Below are 22230 nucleotides of genomic sequence, written 5' to 3'. Positions count from 1 at the left end.
AGTAGTACTTTCATTTGAGAGGGAACCAATTTACCTTTTCACATGAAAGTGAAACTGAACAGCACCCCAGGAAACTCAGTAGCCTCTCTAGAGACAGGAGAGGAAGGAAAGGGATAGGACCACGTTTGAGTTTTGGCCTATTATTTAAGGCTTTCTTGTCAGCTAGATGAATTTTTCTTCTTTTGGAGACAGGAGGACCACAATAACCACTATTCTTCTGAATGACAAGGTGTTCTGTTCATTAATACATCTCACAAATGACTTTCAAGCAGAATATCATCTCTCTTAATTATGCATTTGATGTATACCAAGGTTTTGCTACAACATAGGTATTATCTGTTCAGCCTAAGAGGCTTTGGCTGTCTGCATCTACTATCAGCTTGGATTACTATTAATACAAATAGAACTCTGCTAAGATATTTCTTCTCTTCCAGATTCACTGCTAATGATGTTAAAATCTTTTGGAGAACTGGCACTCATCCAAAAGTTGAAAATAACTTCGTATGTGCAAACAGAGCATACCTATTGAGTTCTAGTAATCTCCCTCTCCAAAAATATCCCATAAAATTTACAATTGCATACATGATAATGCTTTCTAACCCAAAACTGATTAATTTCACATGATGTGTCATCTCAACCCCCAGTCATCATCTGGATTGGAAACAACTATTGTTCCTGCACCTGGTTATTCAGAGACACATACCCATTGATAAGCATCTTAAAGCAATAGCAACAAAAAATCATACTTTAGTGAGAAAGACAAAATAAACTAAAGAAAATAAACACAGCAATCACTAAAAACTTACCACTTTAAAACAAGAGGAAAAGGGCAAAGTGTTTAGAGTCTGCTGAGGGCATGAGGAATTTTTTTGCTTTGAGGACTTACTACAAGTCTGTAAGAGCAGCTTGTCTACGCTGAGTGAAGTAAGCTACTGCTATAGCTAAGACTGTTATGAGAGGAATGGAAAGACATATATAAGAGCACCAACTGAATTCTGCAGACCAACTTAAAATTCATTTGCAAATGAATGCACCTGCATTATCTACTAAGAATAATATATCTTTCACGTCTACGTTTTTAATTAGCATAACCAACTGCCTGAAAAAAAAAGTTTTTTTTAAAAAAGATCACAAGTGTGCTATAGGATGGAATTCATGATGAACTAATTTATCATGGAAGAAGCACATCAAAAGAATATTTTCCTCATACTGATTCATGTTTTCCAAAGGAGAATTTGTAATTTGTAATTCACAGGGCTAACTCCAAAGCATGCAGACACAGTATCTGGTTTGATTTTTCTTCCGTGTTTGCTTAAAGTGACATATAATAAACACAGCTCTATTTAATACTTGCAATAGAAGAATGTAAGCATTATGCTACGCTTTCTTAATATAGTATTTTCACATACTCAGTATTTAAGAATCAGCAGGAAAGTATAATAAAGCAGAAAGAGAAAAAACTAAACTTGCAAGCCTTCTGGGATTTGCAGACATTGCTTCTAACGGAAAGTGCAATACAACATATCCTCTATCTGAACGATACATTTTTCTGTTTCTTCTACCTAACATCCTTTCATTGCGTGTATGTAAATGACAGGTGAGCAACTGAAAAATATAAAATACTGATCATCTCATAGAAAGAATACTATGTATTTCAGAAATTTTCCTTTTTGGCATTAATTACATTTGGGGTTTACATTTGGCCACTTTTTACCATTGTTTTCTTAATCTAGACTTCTCACAAAATATAATTAATCTTATCAATTACACTTAGGTTCAGCCCGAAAATTACTAGCTGAGTTTTAACTTCAAATCAGAGAATTATGTGCAAAATTAAAAATGAAGCTACACAGTGTTATATCTAGGGAATACTCCTACATTTCTCTATGCTCTGATAAATTTAGTTAAACAGATTTCCAGTGTATTTTTCAGATATTAGAAAATAATATCATGAAAAAGCCTCTGATAACAAATTAGGAACAAATCTACAAAGAAGATGATACAAACAGATCTCTTCAATCTATTTCAAATCTATGGTGTGTTAGGTGCAGATAGCTGCATGACAGCAAGACACATGACAAAACATTATTTTTTTGGATACAAATACCTTCTTAAGACAAAAAATATTAAGAAAAAAATGCTTAGGAATGCTAGCTGTTAACATACCTCACACAGAAGCTGTTTTAATGGTCTGATGTCTAAATTTGACAAGCAACATTTAAACAAAATGTACTCAGCCCCCAGAACACTCAAACATCAGTATTATAGTTACTTATTTTCAATTGGTTAAAGGTACTTCCTTTACGATTTAGAAAAACAACTAAGTTGTAAAAGAACTTCCTCCTTGAGTGATTAACGGGATATTTCTAGCATGATAATTCTGAATCTCTGCACAGTATAAAATAACTTTGATTAATTTTCTAACATGCTTTTCCTTAACAATATTGTATTTTTTTTTCAGTAAAAGTATTCCCACTTTACATAAACCATGTAGTGATCTAAATAAAACACAGATCTCTTGCCACTTAGTGTCTTACACTTGAATTTATTCTCACATTTTAATAGCTCATAAAAGACATTTTATAAATAAATGAAAACTTATTTTGATGGTAAATAGGTGCTTAAGACTATCAGGATACATTCATTAAACAAATTGCTAGTCTATTTGGAAAAAATAAGGTAAAGTTACGAAAAAGACTTTACACAGTTAACAAAATCCCACTGAAAGACCGGGACATCCCTAATTCCTGACAAATTATAGGGCTTCACGCACTCTTCTAATAGGAGATTTACATATAGGTGGATTAAAGGTAGAGACAGGAAAAGGGAAGGGATAAGAATAACAGGGAAGGTATAGGCAAACAATAATAACATGAATTTATTTTCTGTAATCTCTAATTATATCTCTAATTTCAAATTACTATTTGGGTTTATAGTTTATAAACCTTCTGCTCTCCCTCTACTATTACTTTGTATCTTACACATTATTATATCCACATAAAGAACACATTTGCCTGGGAATCCTAATTTCCCCTACCAAACCTGATTTCTTCTGTGCTAAACTTAATTATGAAGATTAATTGTTCCTTGATTACATTTCTGCTATGTTTGAAAAAAACAGGAAAAGCCCTTAGTACTTCACTAATCAAAATAGTATTTAATAGATTATCTGATTAAATATATGATGACAAATATTTTTAATTATAAGATACTTACTTTAAAAGATAAAAAGCATTTTAGCACAACTAGATGAGTCTGTGTATTAAAACAGCAATGGATCAACACTATGAAATATGCAAAGAAATAAAAAGCCTTTGGTTTTATTAACAGAATAACTGCAGTTACATTTTCATTATTTTGCACTTACTAATTACACAAAGAATTTTAAATTTTTCAGTGGCATTTTTATTGTTCACGCTTCACTTTTGCATTATGCTATAACATGAGATGATAATCCTAAAGAAAATAAACTGCTTGAAAATATTCTTTTGAGATAAATATATAAGAAAATTAATTTGTACAATTTCCATCTTCTTCCAATTTCCTTAAAAGGAAGTTTTTGTCCATTTGAGAAGAAGCCCTGAGCATAATGAATAATGTTCCTTACTGCATTTGCACTGTAAATATCACACTAAGTCACACTAAGTAAAACAGTTGAAATATATGACTTAGCAATTTCAAGACTTTCATGTGAAGACGGACCTGTTTACAAGAACAACAAAAAATAACTAGTGAAATATGTTTGCTACTTGAAGGTGACAAGGAGAAACACTGCAACAATAAAACATAGCACTTAACAAATAACATTTCTAAATACTTCTAAGGGGAAAAATTTATATCATAGGCATCATATTATGCACCAGACTGAACTTGTAGTTGAACACCAGCTGTTAAACTATTTTTCCTTCCATCTTCCCCAAAGCAAATAAAGGGAAATTTCTCTCTACCACATCCATACAGTACTGATGCACCAGGATATTGGCATATCACTGTACACCATTCAGACAGTTAATTAACAGGAAACCCCAGTAGCATTAATTAATAAAATCACTGTCAATTTAGTTTATAATAGTACATCTACTACCTTGCATAAAGACCACATGGTATCTATTAAATTTATAACAGCCCATCTCTTACATAGTTCTGCCCCAGAGAAACAAGTTAATTTCTAAATAATTTTAATGAAAAGTTTCTGTCTGCAATACTAACACACACAAATCACACAAAATCATATTTGATGGTCTGTAGTGGAAAAATGAAGAAAATTAATTTCATATAAATTGTCTGAACATATGGAAAAATGAAAACACAAACTGTTTAGTGTTTGAAATAAAAAACAATCAAAGGTAATCCTTTAAAATTAGGGTTCAGATTAATGTCTGCAAAGGATGCTGTTTAACTGAAACATCTGGCAATGTTATGTAGGGAGACAGGCCTTTTTTAACTTTGGAAATGAGATTAGTAGATCAGTTATTTGTACGCATCCAAGTAATTTCTAATTATTTTATCTGGGTCACAGATAATCTGCTTTTACAGGGCTCTCACACTGACATCAGAGGATCACTGTTGAACTGATTATCCTGTTACCTTCCACCATCCATGGGAAGACAGGATTTTCCTTTTGTACAGAGGAAGAGAAAGAAGTGGCCGACTGCTTCAGATGGGAGGCAGCCAACAAAATAAACACCACAGATCTTTAGAGGAAGAACACCGCACAAGTGCAAAAGGTACCAGCCTTAAAAAAGGTCAGCAAGCTGAATACTTCTTAGTAGTGTCTGGTGTAGTTTAAACCTCACTAGATATGAATAAATATCAAATAATCAGAAAAGCCATTGTTTAAAAAAGCATGCTATAATATTTATTACTTGTTCTACAGTAACGCCTTGTAGATCAAACATAACCAATGTCAGAATCTTACTGCATAAACAGAAAAACTGTTTTTTAACATCATTTAACTGAAGCAATGTGAAGGACATACAGAAGTACTTTCTTAAATCAAAAATAGATCATAAGCAAGAGGAATACAAATTCCAGGGCCAGGCTTGTACTAATATACACATGAGCAGTCTGATGGTTCCACCTTTATAAAACAGTCTGAATTGCAGCTCTTTACCTCCTAGAATCATAAATCAGTATCAATCTGTAGTTGATAAGATTTTTTTTTTTCTAGGTGAATTTATGTCTTTTCCTATGAATAGATTAATAAATAGGCTAGTTACACATTTTTTTAGGAAAACAAGTGTTGGTTACATATATAAATATCAAATAATAGAGGACTTAAAAAACACGTCAAGAAACTATGTCTTGAGAAAGCAAGTAAATTTCATGATAGCATTTGATTTGGCTTCTAATTAAATTTTATTATTTAAGGATAACTACAGAAAAAATGTAATTAGAAATAAAATCAAGTAACAGAGATATGTCCTCCACTGATTTTCTTCTATATTAAGTGCAAAATATTCTTTTCTGGATAAACTTTGCATGGTAAAGCAAGCACCAAGCATGGAAGATAAGCAGGCCTTCAATATAAATGCATGATCATTTTGGAAATTACACTGGACTTTCTTCACGGGTGAAACTGATTTCTTCCACCCAGTTCTCTAGAAACACGAGAATTCTAAATAAGAAGACTAACTGTTATGTCTGAGATTTTAAGAAGAGTATCTTCTTAGGATCATAGAGTTCTTAAATTAGGATCTTAAATTTCTCCCTATTTCTGAGACCTGAATTAGAGAGAACTTGGATACTTCTATTTCTAAAATATCCAAATAAAATGCTGGAAGAAGTGTTAAAATTCAGGATGGTGATGAGACTAAAGGCAACCAGACCTTGGGGAAAACAACTGGAGAAGGAGTATGAAAAAAGCCAAGTGCCCCTTCCACCAGAAGTGTTTCACATATGCTAGTTTTTAGGGAGAAAGCATTAATCTCCTGTACAGAGGCCACCTCAGCTGCTCCCCTCTTCATTGGAACAATTCATGTCAAAAGTTCTTCTAAGGAAGTTTTTGCAACCAACGGTTCTCCTCTCATTGTAGGAAGTCACCTCTTTGTTCTTTGGCTTCCTGGACCTCCAGATGACATACAAATAGCCTTGTGCTAACGATGTAAGAGAGGTTGTAAATGTACTCAGAGAAATTACTGCACGTTAGCTAATTTGGTATATTAATCACCTTCTCAAGCCTTAAGAACATTCTCTGTGCAAGAGCCAGATTTGAGTACACAAGCTACAAGGTTTTGATTTTTACCAGAGAGCACATTTTTCCCAAGGATCTTAGTATCTGTTGAACACAAATGAAACAGGTTAACAACAGATTACATGCAATTTTTTCTTAACTTTTACATAATGGATCTACTGTTGTAACCAATGAGTTACACAAAGACAGGCACAGAAGATCAGTCAACTGCACAGCAACACTAAATTTTGGAGAGTGCCAACACATGCAGCAGAGTTATTTCACCTGCATTTCACAATGTGCTGCTTTGCTTTCCTGTTTTAGCTACTGCCCTGTTCCTGAAAAACATGCTGGAATGTATCAGATACATCCTTTCCATTACATGTTCAGTTGGACAACATTTTTTGACATCTGAAAAAATTTATCAAAGAGGAGAAAATGCCAGTATTTCCCCTTAAAAATCCTATGAAAAACTTGTAGTCATTCTTATGACTTGTCAAGTTATCACTTAGCTCAATTCTAGTAAAAAGTAACTCTGCTTATAAAAATGCTGTATACAAAGGTCACATAATGCAGATCAATACTATACATTCAACTTTACGTATCTTATTGCAGTACAAAGAATCAGCACGAGTGCTCTGATCTAGGGTATATATTGTGATTCATAATGCACTCTACATTCTAATCATTCACATTTGAGCAGAGCCATTAGACTGTGGAAATCAACCATAAACAATGAAGCACAAAGTTGCCATTTCAGGTCCTAGCTCCTTACTACTGATGATGCTAAAGAACAAACAACTCTGTGGTTTTATCATCCCACATCACTTCTGTGAGACTGACACTAAGCAGAGCGCATTCTGTGTATGCAGAAGATACTGGAAGACTGAGAACTGAGGATTCTTTTTATATGCATGTCCATATTCCTGGAAAAAGTTAGCCTTAGCTTTATATTACTTGGATGGAACAGAAACTATTGGCTTGGTTTCCAGAAAATTATACAATGACAGTCAAGCAAGTCTACCTTATGGAGAATCAGGAAGCTTTGCTACAAAAGGGTCAAAAGTTTTATAAATCTTGAGTTTATTTTTCTTTCCAAAAATACAATTTTGGCAGCATTTGAAATGTAGGTAAATAATAATGTTAAACCCCACAAATGTGAATTTACTGGACTCCTTTTGCAACAGTATGTATCAATCAAAGTTTAGATCACAGAGCTCCAATGCTGATTGTCTCTATTATTTGAAAATAACTATCAAGGAGCTGTGGAACTAATCTTGGTTTGATGTTAAACTGCAAACACAGGCATGGAGCATGAACTAGGAAAATATTTATTATCTGATTTCCTGTACAAGCACAAGTTAAGAGCTGCTCTGTGTCACCTTTTTCAAAAGGCCCATGTTCTTGTCCACCTCCCTTGCACACATCCCTGGGCAGCTTCAGCAATCACTGAACATTAATGCTTCCAAGAATAGCTATGGAGCAATTAATACAGCATGAATGCTTTAACTGTGCATATCTCTTCCTTCAATTTGAGCTTCTTTTAAATCAACCTCAAGTCTGTACTATTACACTTCAAGGACTGTGTTCTGCTGTTAAATAAATTTTGATCTGTTACCTTCTACTAAGTTAAACTTAATTTCATCATTAATTCATTATTTTAAATAGAGCTCATTTCAAATACAATTTGCTTAGTTTATACAGGAAGGTTAGATGCTGAACAGTAACTCCAACACAGTACGAACATCACTGTCTCTTAGTAATCACGGTTCATTGCTTCTACAGGGCTTGAATGTCTTCCACGCTGTGCGCTCAGCACTGTGGGTGGGTATACCCAGTTTCTTTGTTTCTATTCTGTGCATCATAGGCATGTCTTTGGGGAGTCTGCAGAGAAACTACTCACTCACCTGCTGCCCTCTTCTTTGCCTTTCCCATTGGCTTGCCAAAGCTGTTACTAAGTGCTTATGGAGGAAGCAAATCCCCACACTACAATGCTGACAATAAAAAAACATTTGCACAGAAAGATTTTCTGATACAACTTGCAGACTAAGCACAACCCCACCAAGCAGATTTGGCTTTGTTTGTTTGAAGTCTAAGTTGTTCCCAAGCAGATTTGATGACTAAAAAATTACTACATTGTTTATTCTTGCTAATTCTATACTCATGAAGAAAGGAATGAAAAGGAAGAAAACAATTCTGCTGTTATGGAAATGCTTTGAGCAGGGTATGGACTCAATGACCCATATTCTTCAGTGAGTCAGTGCAATAGCATCCACGTGGTGTGAATTAATAGAGTTTGGGGATCCCAGTAATGGATTTCCACTTCCCCAGCAATCTCAACCCAACAATCCCAAACCTAAAAACTTGTCCATATTATGCAAGCACAATAGCTCCTCCTCTACAGGTAGGGTGAAATGAGAGGCCCTAATGCAAAAGATCTATACTTTCCCACATCTGCCTCATAGTCCATCCATACAGACAACTACTGTGGTGTGTTTGTTTCACAGAGTTTGGCAAAGAGGACAGAAGAGACTATCCAGGCATACTGCAACTCAGCAATCCACAGAACTGAGCACATAAAAGGAGGTTGGCCTTGAAAATGCTATTAGCCCACATCTGTTCTAGGGTAGTGGCCAGCTCAGTAAGTGTAATGAGATGTATTTCACAGTATATTATAAAACTGTCATAGAATAAAAGATCTTTACAGCACTTTAGAAGAGTTCGAAGTGGTGGTAGCAGCCTGACAGTGTTAAGGCTCAGAACAGTGAAAGAACACACTGGGAATTCATGCCTGTTGCAGATGCAGCACAGTTGGTATCCTGTGTCAGAACAGAAATGTCCGAAGTTTCACGTGTATCTGACAGAATCAGGTTAAGTCTGAGAGTTTTTATTTCATATTTATAGTATCTGAATGGATGCTGATGGCCACTGCCAAAATTTAGTTCAGCTTCTGGCAGCACACAGAACACAATGGTAGGCTTGGAATTTGTTCCTTGTTTCTTCTCTATCATTTCTGTGTTTTAGTGTAGTACCGATCATATGGCTTTTTGTTCCTTCTCATATACTCATTTAACAGAGACTAAAAAGATATCTACATTTCAGCATCTGAACTCTAATGCTTCCTGAGTTTGTCTCTCCCACTACTGGAAGTGAGGGTTAGCAGAATTCAGTTAGATACCCAGCAAGGCAAAGCATCAGATTAGAAAAAAATCCCAACTCTAGAGGATGCAGACACAAAAGCTGTGTGCCAGCATTTAAACAGGGAGGTGAGAACCTGTCAGCAAGACCCTGCAAAAGAAATGAGGCACACAGTAAAGAGGCACAAAAGTAATCTGTAGGCCTGAGGGTTAACAGAAAGTGCAGAAAGCAGTCTGGTAGACTAGCTGGAGGATGGCAAAAATAATACACAGCATAGCTACAGTCACACAGAGAGCAGAAGGCAGTAAACTTATGTAAAGGTAATACAATAAAAAACAATAAACAATATTACTGTTTTATCTAACAGAAGGGAAGACTATAATTTTTGTCCTTTATTCCATACAAAGGAATTACATAACACAGTTGGGAGGTTTTCTGTTACGCACCTAGAAAGGTTAATACTGTGTAAACCTTCATAATCCCCAAATGAAATCTCAGGCAGATCTCAATCAGTTGTAGTCCCAAAAATGCTGTAATCTTGTACATTATTGTCTTTAAAAGAAGTTTTGCAGGCCAGATCGTACACGCTTTCAGAAATGTACAGATCCAACTAATGTACTCTCTCTGTCCAACACTGCAGTACTTCAAACACTTCTATGGATTCTAAAGATAACTTCCAAGAAATCATTGGTAGTAGTTAACTTCTAATTAGAGCAGGATGTTACAGCAATAAGAGCTTGTTTCTTTTAGATATTTCTTACATTGCCAAATTCATTTAACTGGAAATTTTTTTCCATGTAGAGGATTTTTTTCTGTACCTTTAAATACAGAATATGCATTTGGACTATAAAATGTACATAATTCCATCCAACAGTTTGGTAACTGAAGAGACAGGAATATAAGCATGTTCAATAAAATACTTAACAAAAAGTCTGTGTTCTCAGAATATAGATTTATGGGACCCACACAAAGTATAATTGAGACTAGAACACGTGTTTAAGATAGAAACAAAAATTAAAACCCACAAATACATACCTTGTATGCTGCACAATTCTGGGACAATGTATGGTTTTATTTTACTAATACTAATCAGGAAATTACCTTAACAGGTGAATTATTAGACACTTGTTTGTTAGAAGGCTTCTTAAGGCTTCCTTGGACACAAGAGGCTTGACAGAGCACATATCAAAGAGGTCCCCACAGTGCAAGTGTTTCTCTATTCTTCCCTTAAATGCAATCTGCTTTTCTGCTTTTATTAATTTTATTGAAAATAAAACATATTAGCTTCTATATACTTCTAAAATCAGATACTTACAGTGAAAATACCCATTAGCTGAGTGTAAAAGAGTCCACTTATTCCACCTAATATTATTAGACCCATGAAGGCAGATATTCTTAGGAGAGCAAGTTCATGCCTAAATACAAAAACATCCTAGAACAAGACAGAAAGAAGAGAGAGAATTTAGCCCTTACAAACTAATCCAGTTCTTCAAACCAAGTGGAAATATTACATAAAGCTGTTCCTGAAGACTTACAGATAAAGGCAAATATTAGATTTTTGAGCTACACTGGAAATCATTTATATATTTATGTGCTATAAACTATTAATATTTTAATCTTTTATTTATTCCTGTAAAAAGCTGGGGCGTGGTGGTGTGGGGGGGGTGTTTGCCAGACTGTTAAAAAAACCTTATTCAGCTATTTAAGGTTTAGGAACACATCAAACTCAAATGGGTTATCCTTGAATCTTCCATCTCAAACTGTGCCAGATTGCTACACACAAGCTCCAAAACATAATAAAACCATTCTGTTAAACAGTCTGATTTATAAGACCCCTGTATCTTTGCTCCTAGCCACAGAAAATCTAATTTCAACATCACCTTTTTTGTAATAAAAATAACATTCCTAGCCTGACTCTTGAAGATGGTACCTACAAAATCCAAGTATCTCTATTGGATTGGTCTCATCGTAATGCTATCTATTATCCAACATAAACCTAACTTCACCTTTTAAATTTTGCCCTTAAGTGGTTTATTGTAACTTTAGATATGGGTGCACAATCCAGTCACCTCAGGGTACAGGAGAAAATTAATTTACAGTATCAGCTGCTCTGGAAAGCCTGCTCTCACCCAGCAGAAAATATGAAAAGTCTAAGAGAGCTTTATAGATCTTTTTCAAAGGATAAAACACCTTATTTTTATCACAGGAAAACATTTGTATATGGCAGTTACTGTAGATGTACTGCAAGTTCACACCCCATCTTACCCTTTGATAATGAGTTAACACACACATTCTCTTATTTATAAGTTACAATTATGTTCTCGAGGCTGTCTTTTGAATGTACACATCTGTTTTTCCACTTAGAAAAGCAAGATCACAGCAGGAAACTATTAAAACCTTTCAAGTAAATTTTAAATTACAACCAGAACATAAAAGTGAATGGAATTAAAAAAAAAAATATCACTGCTTTTGAACTTTCCTTCTTTACGTTCAACCAGTAGGACTTAACGAAGAGGAATTCTTAGATTAAGGAAAATTGGGTTTTAATTATACAGAGAATAGTTAAAGCAAATTATATTTAGTAAAAAAAGTTAAGATTTTATATTTAAATTATATCCATGAAGGTTCAAAATATAAACCCAGGAAAAAATTTATACTGGCTACTAAAGCTGTGAAGAAAGTCAGTATTTAATGAAAAAGTAGGAATGTCTAGTTAAGCAGCTAAAAAAAAAGCAAATCCCACCAGTTTTTTTCTGAACTAGTAAGCCAGCTCTTGTTAGTATTGACCTTTCTTGCTGCTATAGAAAATGCACACTTCATTTCCAATTTTTAAAAAACTCTTCTTAGTTAACAAGTTAATTCAAAGTTAAATCAACTCAAAATAAAAACATTCACATAATCTTTATTCCCCTTTCCACCAGCCCAAGAAAAGCAAGGTAAGACACAAGTTCTACTAGCTGTAAAATACTTTCTCTTCCTATCTTCATAAGTAGGTTGTTTTATTATATCAGAAATGTTTTAATGTATTCAAACTCAACTTGACAGAAAACAGAGTAGAAGAAGAGTAGTGCCAACAGTGAAGTCACACTCTGGATCTAGCATCACACTCCCCCATTAGAAAAAACTTTGTAACACAGCTCTTAAAACTCTAATTAGAAGAATTCCTTCTCATAAGCATCATCTTCAGCAGGAAAGAGACATCACCCAACACATGAAAGAGAAAATCCTAGCATAAGGAAGGCAGATTGCATTTGCATTTGGCCCTTCTAACCCATGTTAAAACTAGAGGTACAGAAGAGGAAAGACCTTTCATAGTGAAGACTGAGGAATGCTACTCTGTCTTTCCTACCTTCTGGAAAAATGAAAACATCTATCGCAAAAGACTAGGGGTTGCTGAATTCCTAGTGAGAAGAGATGGCATTACCAGTGTTTTTTCCAGCCATTACACAACCCTAAGGGAATCAAAGTCTCTGTGGCAATGGTGACCTGAAAATCAATACTGAGCTCTCACCTAGCAATCTGTACAGACAGAATTTTTCTATAAAAAACAAAAGCATATGCAGGAATAGCGTCTTTTGGTAATCGGACCTTAATAACAAAGCTACTTTCACAATTCTGCATTGAAATAAAAACATGTGATTCTATGAAAATATGAAAAAAGACAATTTTAAAAAAAAAAAAATTCAAATCACAGCAATAATAATTATTAAGTTGATGATGATAATCATATTTTGGATGTTGCTGCTTTACATAAAAGCTCAATCCAATTTATTTTTATTATTCCTTCTCAGAACTCACAAGAACATTTTTCCCCTCTTAAATAAAACAATTAAAACTATAATAAATCAAACCTCAACACTACTTAGTAATTAATCAATCCCTCTTTCAATGCATTTTGAACAGATCCTCTTGTTCAAACACTGTTTAGGTCTCACCAATCTCAGTGCAGCGTGAGTAATGAGACTGCCTGCCCCCACAAGCTCCAAAATCACACTATCTGTGCTAAGAACTACACAGACTGAGCCACAAAGCATAAGGACATCTAAGCTAACATCACCAATGAATGAACTCTCATGGCACAATAGTGTTTTGTCCCATTGTAGTTTTCTTCCACATTGGTCCAGGCTGACATATGCGGTCTTTTAACAGTGGTTAAATGCACACTTTTAACCATGTGAGAGCTGCCCTTCAGATAGCCCCTTTCTCCTCTACTTTTTGTCAGCATCACAACCTAACTGCTCTGTCAAAACTTCAGTTCACATGTGTATCTGCTGTTGTTTTTCTACTTAGCATTTCGTACACAGCTCAGATGTGCACTCTCTCCAGGCTGTTGCCTGTTCTAAAGGTTTTTAAGTTTCCTTTAGCCGCTACTTCTATCCATCCAGTCAAACTGCAAGGATTCTTGGCTACTTATAAAAAAGGACAGAAATGTGTACAATAGAAACTTGTCACAAAATTAGAAACAAAGGAATGAGGAATGGATTACAAACCATGAGATCTGGCATCTTTATACTAACAGGCAGTATCAAAACATTCCACAGGAAGCCTGTCTCTGACAGATTCACAGGGGATTTCTTCAACCCCATGGCATAATACATGACTTGTCTTCATTTGTGAGCATCAAGTGTTATGGATGACCCCAACAATGAATGCTACCACTGACTAGGAAAACAGCTGTTACAGCTTCATGCTACTATACCAGAGAAAGATCAAAAAGAATGGTGGGTCTAGCTCACTCAAGCTCATAAGCAATGATATGACCAATGCTTCTAAATTCAACTTTCTTTTTACCCTTCTAAAAACTGAAAAAAAACCATGCAAACATTTCACAGAATTGTCTAGGTTGGAAAAGACCTTGAAGATCATCCAGGTCAACCACTAAACTAACACTGACCACTCCCAACTACACCAGATCCTTCAGCGCTATGTCAACCTGACTCTTAAACACCCCCAGGGATGGGGACTCCACCACTGCCCTGGGCAGCCCATTCCAACACCTAACAACCCATTCCATAAAGAAATGCTTCCTAATATCCAGTCTAAACCTTCCCTGGTGCAATTTGAGGTCATTACATCTTGTCCTGTCGCTTACTAGTTCATTAAAGAGACTCATCCCCAGCTCTCTGCAACCTCCTTTCAGGTAGCTGTAGAGGGCGATGAGGTCTCCCCTAAGCCTCCTCCAGACTAAACACCCCCAGTTCCCTCAGCCGCTCCTCGTACGACCTGTGCTCCAGACCCTGCACCAGCTCCGTTGCCCTTCTCTGGACACGCTCGAGTCATTCAATGTCCTTTTTGTAGTGAGGGGCCCAAAACTGAACACAGGAATCGAGGTGCGGCCTCCCCAGTGCCAGTACAGGGGTCAGATCCCTTCCGTGTCCCTGCTGGCCACGCTATTGCTGACACAAGCCAGGATGCCATTGGCCTTCTTGGCCCCCTGGGCACACTGCTGGCTCCTGTTCAGCCAGCTGTCAATCAACCCCCCAGGTCCCTCTCTGACTGGCAGCTCTCCAGCCACTCCTCCCCAAGCCTGTAGCACTGCTGGGGGTTGTTGTGGCCCAAGGGCAGCCCCCGGCATTTGCCCTTATGGACACTTCCCCAGTTGGCCTCAGCCCATGGCTCCAGCCTGTCCAGGTCTCTCTGCAGAGCCTCCCTACCCTCGAGCAGATCAACACTCCCACCCAACTTGGGGTCATCTGAGGGCGCACTCGATCCCCTTGTCTAGATCATCAATAAAGATGTTAAACAGGAGTGGCCCCAAAACTGAGCCCTGGGGGACACCACTCGTGACCAGCCACCAACTGGATTTAACTCCTTTCACCACAACTCTTTGGGCCCGGCCATCCAGACAGTTTTTTCCCCAGCAAAGTGTGTGCCCATCCAAGCCTCAAGCAGCCAGTTTTATCAGGAGAATGCTGTGGGAAATGGTGTCAAAGGCCTTACTAAAGTCAAGGTAGACAACATCCACAGCCTTTCCCTCATCCAATAAGCAGGTCACCTTGTAGTAAAAGATCAGGTTTGCTGGGCAGGACCTGCCTTTCATAAACTCATGCTGACTGGGCCTGATCCCCTGGTTGTCCATTATATGACTTTTCATGGCATTCAAGATGACCTGCTCCATGACCTTCCCTGGCACCGAGGTCAGACTGACAGGTCTATAGTTTCCCGGATCCTCCTTTCTGCCTCTCTTGTAGATGGGTGTCACATTTGCCACCCTCCAGTCCAATGGGACCTCCCCAGTCAGCCATGACTTCAGGGAAATCATGGACAGCAGCTTGGCAAGCACATCTGCCAACTCTTTCAGCACCTTTGGGTGTAACCCATCTGGTCCCACAGACTTGTGCATCCAAGGGGTGCAGCAGGTCTCTGACCACCTCCTCTTCAACTGTGCTGACCTCATTCTGCTTCCCCTCCCCATCTCCCAGCTCATGAGGCTGGGTGTCCAGGGAACGCCAGTTGCACTGCTAAAGACTGAGGCAAAGTAGGTGTTGAGCTCCTCAGCCTTTTCCTCAACCTTAGTTACCATGTTTCCCTCTGCATCCATTACAGGAGGGAGATTTTTCCTAATCCTTTTGCTATTAACAAATCTATAGAAACATTTTTTGTTATCCTTAACAGCTGTAGCCAAGCTCTAGCTGCGCTTTGGCTCTCCTAATGTTCTCCCTGCATAGCTTCACTACATCTTTACAGTCTTCATGAGAGACCTGCCCCCTCTTCCAAAGGTCATAGATTCTCCTTTTGTTCTTGAGATCCAGCCAAAGGTCCCTGTTCAGACAGGCCGGTCTCCTTCCCCAACTGCTTGTTTTTCAGCATGTGGGAACTGCCTCCTCCTGTGACTTTAAGACTTCTCTCTTGAAGTATGTCCAGCCTTCCTGGACTCCCATATCCCTCAATCAGTCTTTTGAACAGGTCAGAGTTTGTCCTGAAGAAGTCTAAGGTGGCAGTTTTACTAACCCTTCTCTTTGTTTCTTGAAGGATTGAAACTCAACTGTCTCGTGATCACTGCACCCTAGACAGCCTCCAGCCTTTAATTCCCCCACAGGCTCTTCCCTGTTCACAGAACCGGGTCCAGGAGGCACCTTCCCTGGTCGGCTCACTCACCAGCTGTGTGAGGAAGTTATCCTCCAACACATTCCAGGAACATCCTGGATTGTTCCATCTCTGCTGTGTTGTGTTCCCAGCAGATAACCTGGAGGTTAAATTCCCCCACAAGAACAACGGCAAGTGACTGCAAGATTTAACAGGTCCCTGACATCCTCAGTATCGGCTTATTATTTTCAAGGATTTACAGTATTCCTTTAAAAACAGCACACACTGTACAGAGGATAGAGTTTTCACAAGGACCAACGGAGTACTATTGTATGTGTTCCACAAGAGACACAGTGAAAAACAACCTACATACATTTTTATTTATAATGTAAGATTATTCAATCTCGATTCTTTACTGAAATATGATATACACAGAAATTAATATACTAACAAAATATATTTAGATACTTTCTCTTGGGGAAGAGAAACCTCATGTAACACACATTAACCTGATTGTCTGTTCTCAGTTGCAAATGGTGAGGATGTTTGTCCCAGTCTGGTAATGAGGTAAGTCTATCAACTTGGCTATCATAAAACCAGTGTAGAATACAGAATAAAGCCAGGCTATTGGATTCAGAAAAGCAAAACAAAAAAATAGAGACTGCAGGTTTTGCAGAGAGAAAGAAGGAGAGGTACAGGAGAACATTCACTCATGTTAAAAAAAAAATTCACATTCTGTGTGTCATTTCATATCCATATACTAATGGATAACTGGAGAACCAGGAACAAAATTAAACTAGAGCAAAGGGGTTTAGGTTTTTATATGTCAGTGTTTTGTGCTATGACAATCATTCTAGCAACATTTCTAGGAAACAATGTATCAGCAAAACTTCTTTTGATGAAAAGATTAAAAACCTGCTATGAATCAGGTAGAATATACTGCTAAAACATTTATTTTTGCTTCTACTCGACCAGCTGTGTCTAGAACCTGCGACAGCACAGCCACATAGAGAGTAACTACGTAGTCATGAGAAGACTAGTATTTATTCTTCTCATCTCACTATCCACCAGACTGAATACTTCCTCAAAGATACAGACTTCCTGACCTTGACGCATTTTAATGAAGATGCAAAATTAAGAACATCCCACTCTTAGCCTCTGAAAAATCAAAGCTAGCAGAGGAACTCATATGCTGCTTTATTTGAATTATATATTTTTCATGTTCTAAAATCTCACATAGACAATTAGCATTTCCTTCTTTTCTAGCAGTAATTGTACTCCTCCTGGTGGACAAACAGAAGCAATAACACAATCCATCTTTCTGAGAGTGTATAAATTACGGAGCCAAGAATACTATGAAGCAATTTTCTGCTATAAGACCTGCAGTAGAAAGATCGTACCTTTATTGAATTGCTACCTCCATTAGCTTTAAAGCTATCACCCTTACCTTAACATACTTAATTTAAAATGTTTGGAGTTAGCTCTTTAAAAATAAAACCACAAGTTTTCATTCAGAAGGAAATAGCAATGTACATGGAGTGATCAAAATTTCATAATGCATAAATGAGCATGGTGATAAAAAGATTACTTCGTAACAACATTTTAAAAATTTCAGTTATAAAATAGTACATAAGACAGAAGCTATATATCCAAAGAATAAAAATTAAGATGAAGGCACACTGCCAAAAAATTCACAAGTATTTTTAATGAGCAGGAATAAGCTAATTCCAGATGGTTGTTTAGAAAAAATTACCCAGTTTTTTTAATCTGTGCTGAGCACTGGCCCCTGTCAATTTTGAAAATGTAAGCTCCTGGTTACAAGCAGAATTTCATCAAAGAATAGTGCTTCCCTGAAAGGTAGAAGGTACTGTGGTCTCTGGAATGCTATGGTATTTCAGCTTTAATTGATATACAAATACTGAAAGAATCTTGCAGAATGCTCACCTAAAAATCTAACTAATACTAAGCAAATCTTCTCACTGGTCCTGCTTATTTGATGTCAGAATTACATAATTCTGGCATATTATTCTGTGGCACAAAGTTATATGGCATCATATCCTTAGCAACACAAAAAATCAGCTCAGTGGGGCTCTGATGTCATCTTCCAGGCAGATATACTAACTAGACACCCAAACAAATTATTATTGATTTCCACGCTTCTGTGTGTGGCCCCCCAGTCCTGCAGCTGAAAAACTCAGAAAGCTAAATAATACTCAGTGTAATATAGACTTAACAAAGGTCTGTAGGGACCAGATCTGCTGTGCCTACTAAGCTTTTCTATAAGGTATTAAACATACTTATCTAAGGCATAGAATGTTATATACTGTAACACAGATACATTTTTGCAAAAGGAAGTCTCCACATATGCAAATTGATAAAGCCAAAACCACCACAGCTAAACCAAAACAAAACACCATTTTTTTCCATGACTCTAAATTTAGGCAGCTAAACATGGGAACCTGACTCACTCCTCAGGCAACTATGGGTTACAATGATTGCCTATGTATCCTGCCTCCTAACCTGTCCCATCTTCTAAAGGGTAGATATTAAAACCAGGTCTTCTTCCAAAAGACTTGAAATTAACCCAGTTAAACCATCAAGAACAGAGGTTTTTATATATAACAGTTCATTTTTTGAACTGTTAGTAACTATTTATTATTACCTCTTTAGAAGTTGTAAACTGTCTGAAGTAAACATGATTTCCTTTTCCTCCCTTGCACAGACCATCTCCAAGCAAATAATTTGGTTCCCTTTCATTCTGCGTTTAAAAAGCAAGGCTAATAAACAGAACTTGGGTTCATTACTTAAACACAGTGTAATTACTTAAATTTGAGCATTCAGGGGACTCTGACAATAAAAAGGAATTATTCTACCATGAAATTACACTGTTAGAGAAGCACCGCCAAATTCATACAAAGATTTTAACTTTGTAAAGTAACACTCTTTCTTAGAAGCACTGCAATACCCAATTCAGAATTCAGATCAGTGTCACTGAGAAGCCTCTGTGTTTGAAACCTGCAAACCCTGTGCATGGGAAGCCTTCAGAATAAAGAAAATATAAGATTACTCTGTCAAGAAATGTAGTAGGTTAACTTAGTGTATAAATTAAAAAGATTACAAAGCTACTGAAACTAGAAGCAAAGCCATTTACACTTAGTTACCTTTCAAAAATATTAACATTCCAAAAACCCAAAATGTAACATATCTGTAAGAAATTTTTCAGACAGATTTCTTCACTAATACAGAAAGACTGCAATTTTGTATCTTTTAGCTTGACTGCACCTACAACAAATCAAAATAACTCAAATCTCACAATGCCTGTAAAATAAAGTGAGTATGAAAAGACCATCTGCAACAAACTGGGGGAAAAAAAAATGACAAACATGAGACACATTTAACAGGTCTGTCTCAGTTTACAGGGCAGTGTCTATGGGAGAATGCTCCAAGCAGACAGCAAATTTTTCTCATTTCTGTATTTTTAGAGTAACAGTTTCAGCTTGGACAGAGTTAATTTTTTTCCTAGTAGCTGGTATGGCGCTGCGGTCTGGATTTAGTGTGAGAATAACATTGATAACACACCGATGTAGTGCTTACTCAAAGGTAAGGATTTTTCAGTTCCCCGTGCTCTACCAGTGAGCAGGTGCACAAGAAGCTGGGAGGGAGCATGGCCAGAACAGGTCACCCAGACTAGGCAAAGGGTTATTCCATACCATAGGATGTCATGCTCAGTACATAAATGGGGGGAGTTGGCTGGTGGGGGCGGATCGCTGCTCAGGCATTGGTCAGTGGGTGGTGAGCAGTTGCATTGAGCATCACTTGTCTTTTCTTGGGTTTTATTTCTCTTTCTGCTACATTAATTTTCATTACAAATATTATTACTTTATTTTAGTTATTTAACTGGTCTTATCTCAACTATAAATTTTACTTTTTTTTCCTGATCCCCTTCCCCATCCCACCAGCAGGAGGGAGAAGTGAACAAGCAGCTGTGTGGTGCTTAGTTGTCAACCAGGGTTAAACCATGACAAATGGAAATATTCACATAAATGAAAAAAAGTTTAAATTTAAATTCCTTTAGAATGGAAGTTGTTTTAAGAGAGATTTGCAAAAACCCTCAACTTTGGCATGTTCCATGTAATAAAAAGTTGTCAACTATCAACTTGAATATAACACTTTTATCAGTTCTGGTTGATCCAAGAAGTAGTCTTCCTACAATTTCAGCTCTACTTTGACACATCACCTTCACATACACTTTCTTGCAAACTTCACATCCACTGCAGGCTGATATGGGAGCAAGAAAGAAGTTTGGAAGGCTATACCCCATTCTTTTTTTTCCCAGAAATATAACTTTTCAGTAAGTTTAGCATTGTTACTTCATACCATTTAGGATACAAAAGAATATAACAAACTTAAGCTGTTCAACAAAATGAAAAATGAGACTTGCCTTACCCATAACTAAGGCTCCGGCAGCCTTGAAAGATGGGTGTGACATCATCATCAGAGAGTATGCTGGGGTGTCCCATCAACATGGAATAAAAAATCTGCAGTACTTCAGTACTTAGAAAAAACCTCAACAAAATTTAAAGTACACTACAACTCCTGGGATGGTCTTAGTCTCTTCACTTACCAATTCTGAGTATGTTTTAAAATTATTTTCTAGGTTTTTCTCCTTGTGTTTATATTTGTTATAGTTTTGTACAAAGTCCATTTCAGATTTTGGATAGAAGTTTTTATGCTTCCTTATGCATAAATTCTCATAACATTTTCTCAAAAGAAAATCACCTTTACCGTTCTAGCACTTTCAAGCATTCAGCAGCTATCAAGCAAACCTCTTGAATATTCTGAACATTACAGATAATAGACAAAAATGAGCACCAGACACAGAAACTTTATAACTTCAGATCCATAATGGAAGAAATTCCTAATTATTTACTCTATTCCAATCCATAAATCCATTTTCTCTGTGTGTTCAACTGTGTTTTGCTGATGCCAAGATGCCGAAATATGATAATGGCATAGAGTCCAAGTAAAACAAACTGAACTTAATTCTCCCTTAAGCCACATGCATTTCAAAGCAACACAAAGTATTGCTTCAAAACCAATGTACATTTTTCTCCTTTCAGAATGATCATATATTTTTTTCTCATTTTTTCTGGCAGTATTAGCATTTTTAAACAGGGACTTAGAATACATGCTCTGCATAAATTTACTTTGGAGAAAGTAAAAAGAAATTTGAATACACCTAAAGTAGTTACTTTGCTTCTTCCCAGTATTCATAAATCATTTCTAAAGGAACATAACTGGTTCTGTCCTCCTTTCCTAGATTTCTAATGTTGTGTTTTTAACACAGAAATCATATACCCTTTTAGAACTATATTTTGATACTTACCATAAATCAGTTTGCTCACTTGATAACATACATCTAGTTGAATTTGATTTACTGTCAACAAGTGAGCCAGCAGAATTGTAGTAACTAGATACCAAAATAAATTAGATTGCAGTACTAGCTATTTATTCATTTCATAGAGAAAACAGATTCTTACCCAGTTTTCTTTTTTCAGAGGCAAAAAGTAGTAGTAGTGGCAGAAATCAAGTATCAGTGTATAGGAACTAAGGATCTGAGTATAGAAACACAGCTGTAAAAACAGCCAATGATTGTCTTCACCAACACAATTATTAATCCTGCAGAGAAACAAAGTGTATATATAAAGACAGAAATACAAAGCCTTTAACACTGCAGTTAAGATACTGTGAAAAAGAGAAGTTATGATTATTTATGGAGCAAACAGAAGAACTACTGACTAATCACTCGAATTTTAATCAAAGTGATGTTCTGCATGTTAGAAATAGCAGTTACTGTAAAGAGTGGTTTCCTTACACTGCCACCTAAAGTGTAG

The 22230-nt window shown here is 36.7% G+C and overlaps 1 protein-coding gene across 5 annotated transcripts in view; it reads right to left on the bottom strand.

Moving 5' to 3' along the window:
- ZDHHC21 (zinc finger DHHC-type containing 21) overlaps window positions 1–22230 on the bottom strand; it is a 40724-nt gene that overhangs the window by 5425 nt on the left and 13069 nt on the right. For all 5 annotated transcript variants that reach the window (XM_026866392.1, XM_026866394.1, XM_026866395.1 and 2 more), the window contains 2 exons: window positions 21877–22015; window positions 10626–10742 (listed from right to left, as the gene is read on the bottom strand). In XM_026866392.1, coding sequence (XP_026722193.1) covers window positions 10626–10742; window positions 21877–22015 — 256 coding nt within the window. The remainder of the gene's footprint in view (window positions 1–10625; window positions 10743–21876; window positions 22016–22230) is intronic.

This window comes from Athene cunicularia (genome assembly GCF_003259725.1).
Source record: "Athene cunicularia isolate RWA chromosome Z unlocalized genomic scaffold, athCun1 chrZ_part2, whole genome shotgun sequence".
Lineage (NCBI taxonomy): Eukaryota > Metazoa > Chordata > Aves > Strigiformes > Strigidae > Athene > Athene cunicularia.
Note: the sequence above shows the minus strand (reverse complement) of the source record. Positions and strands in the feature narration are given on the sequence as shown.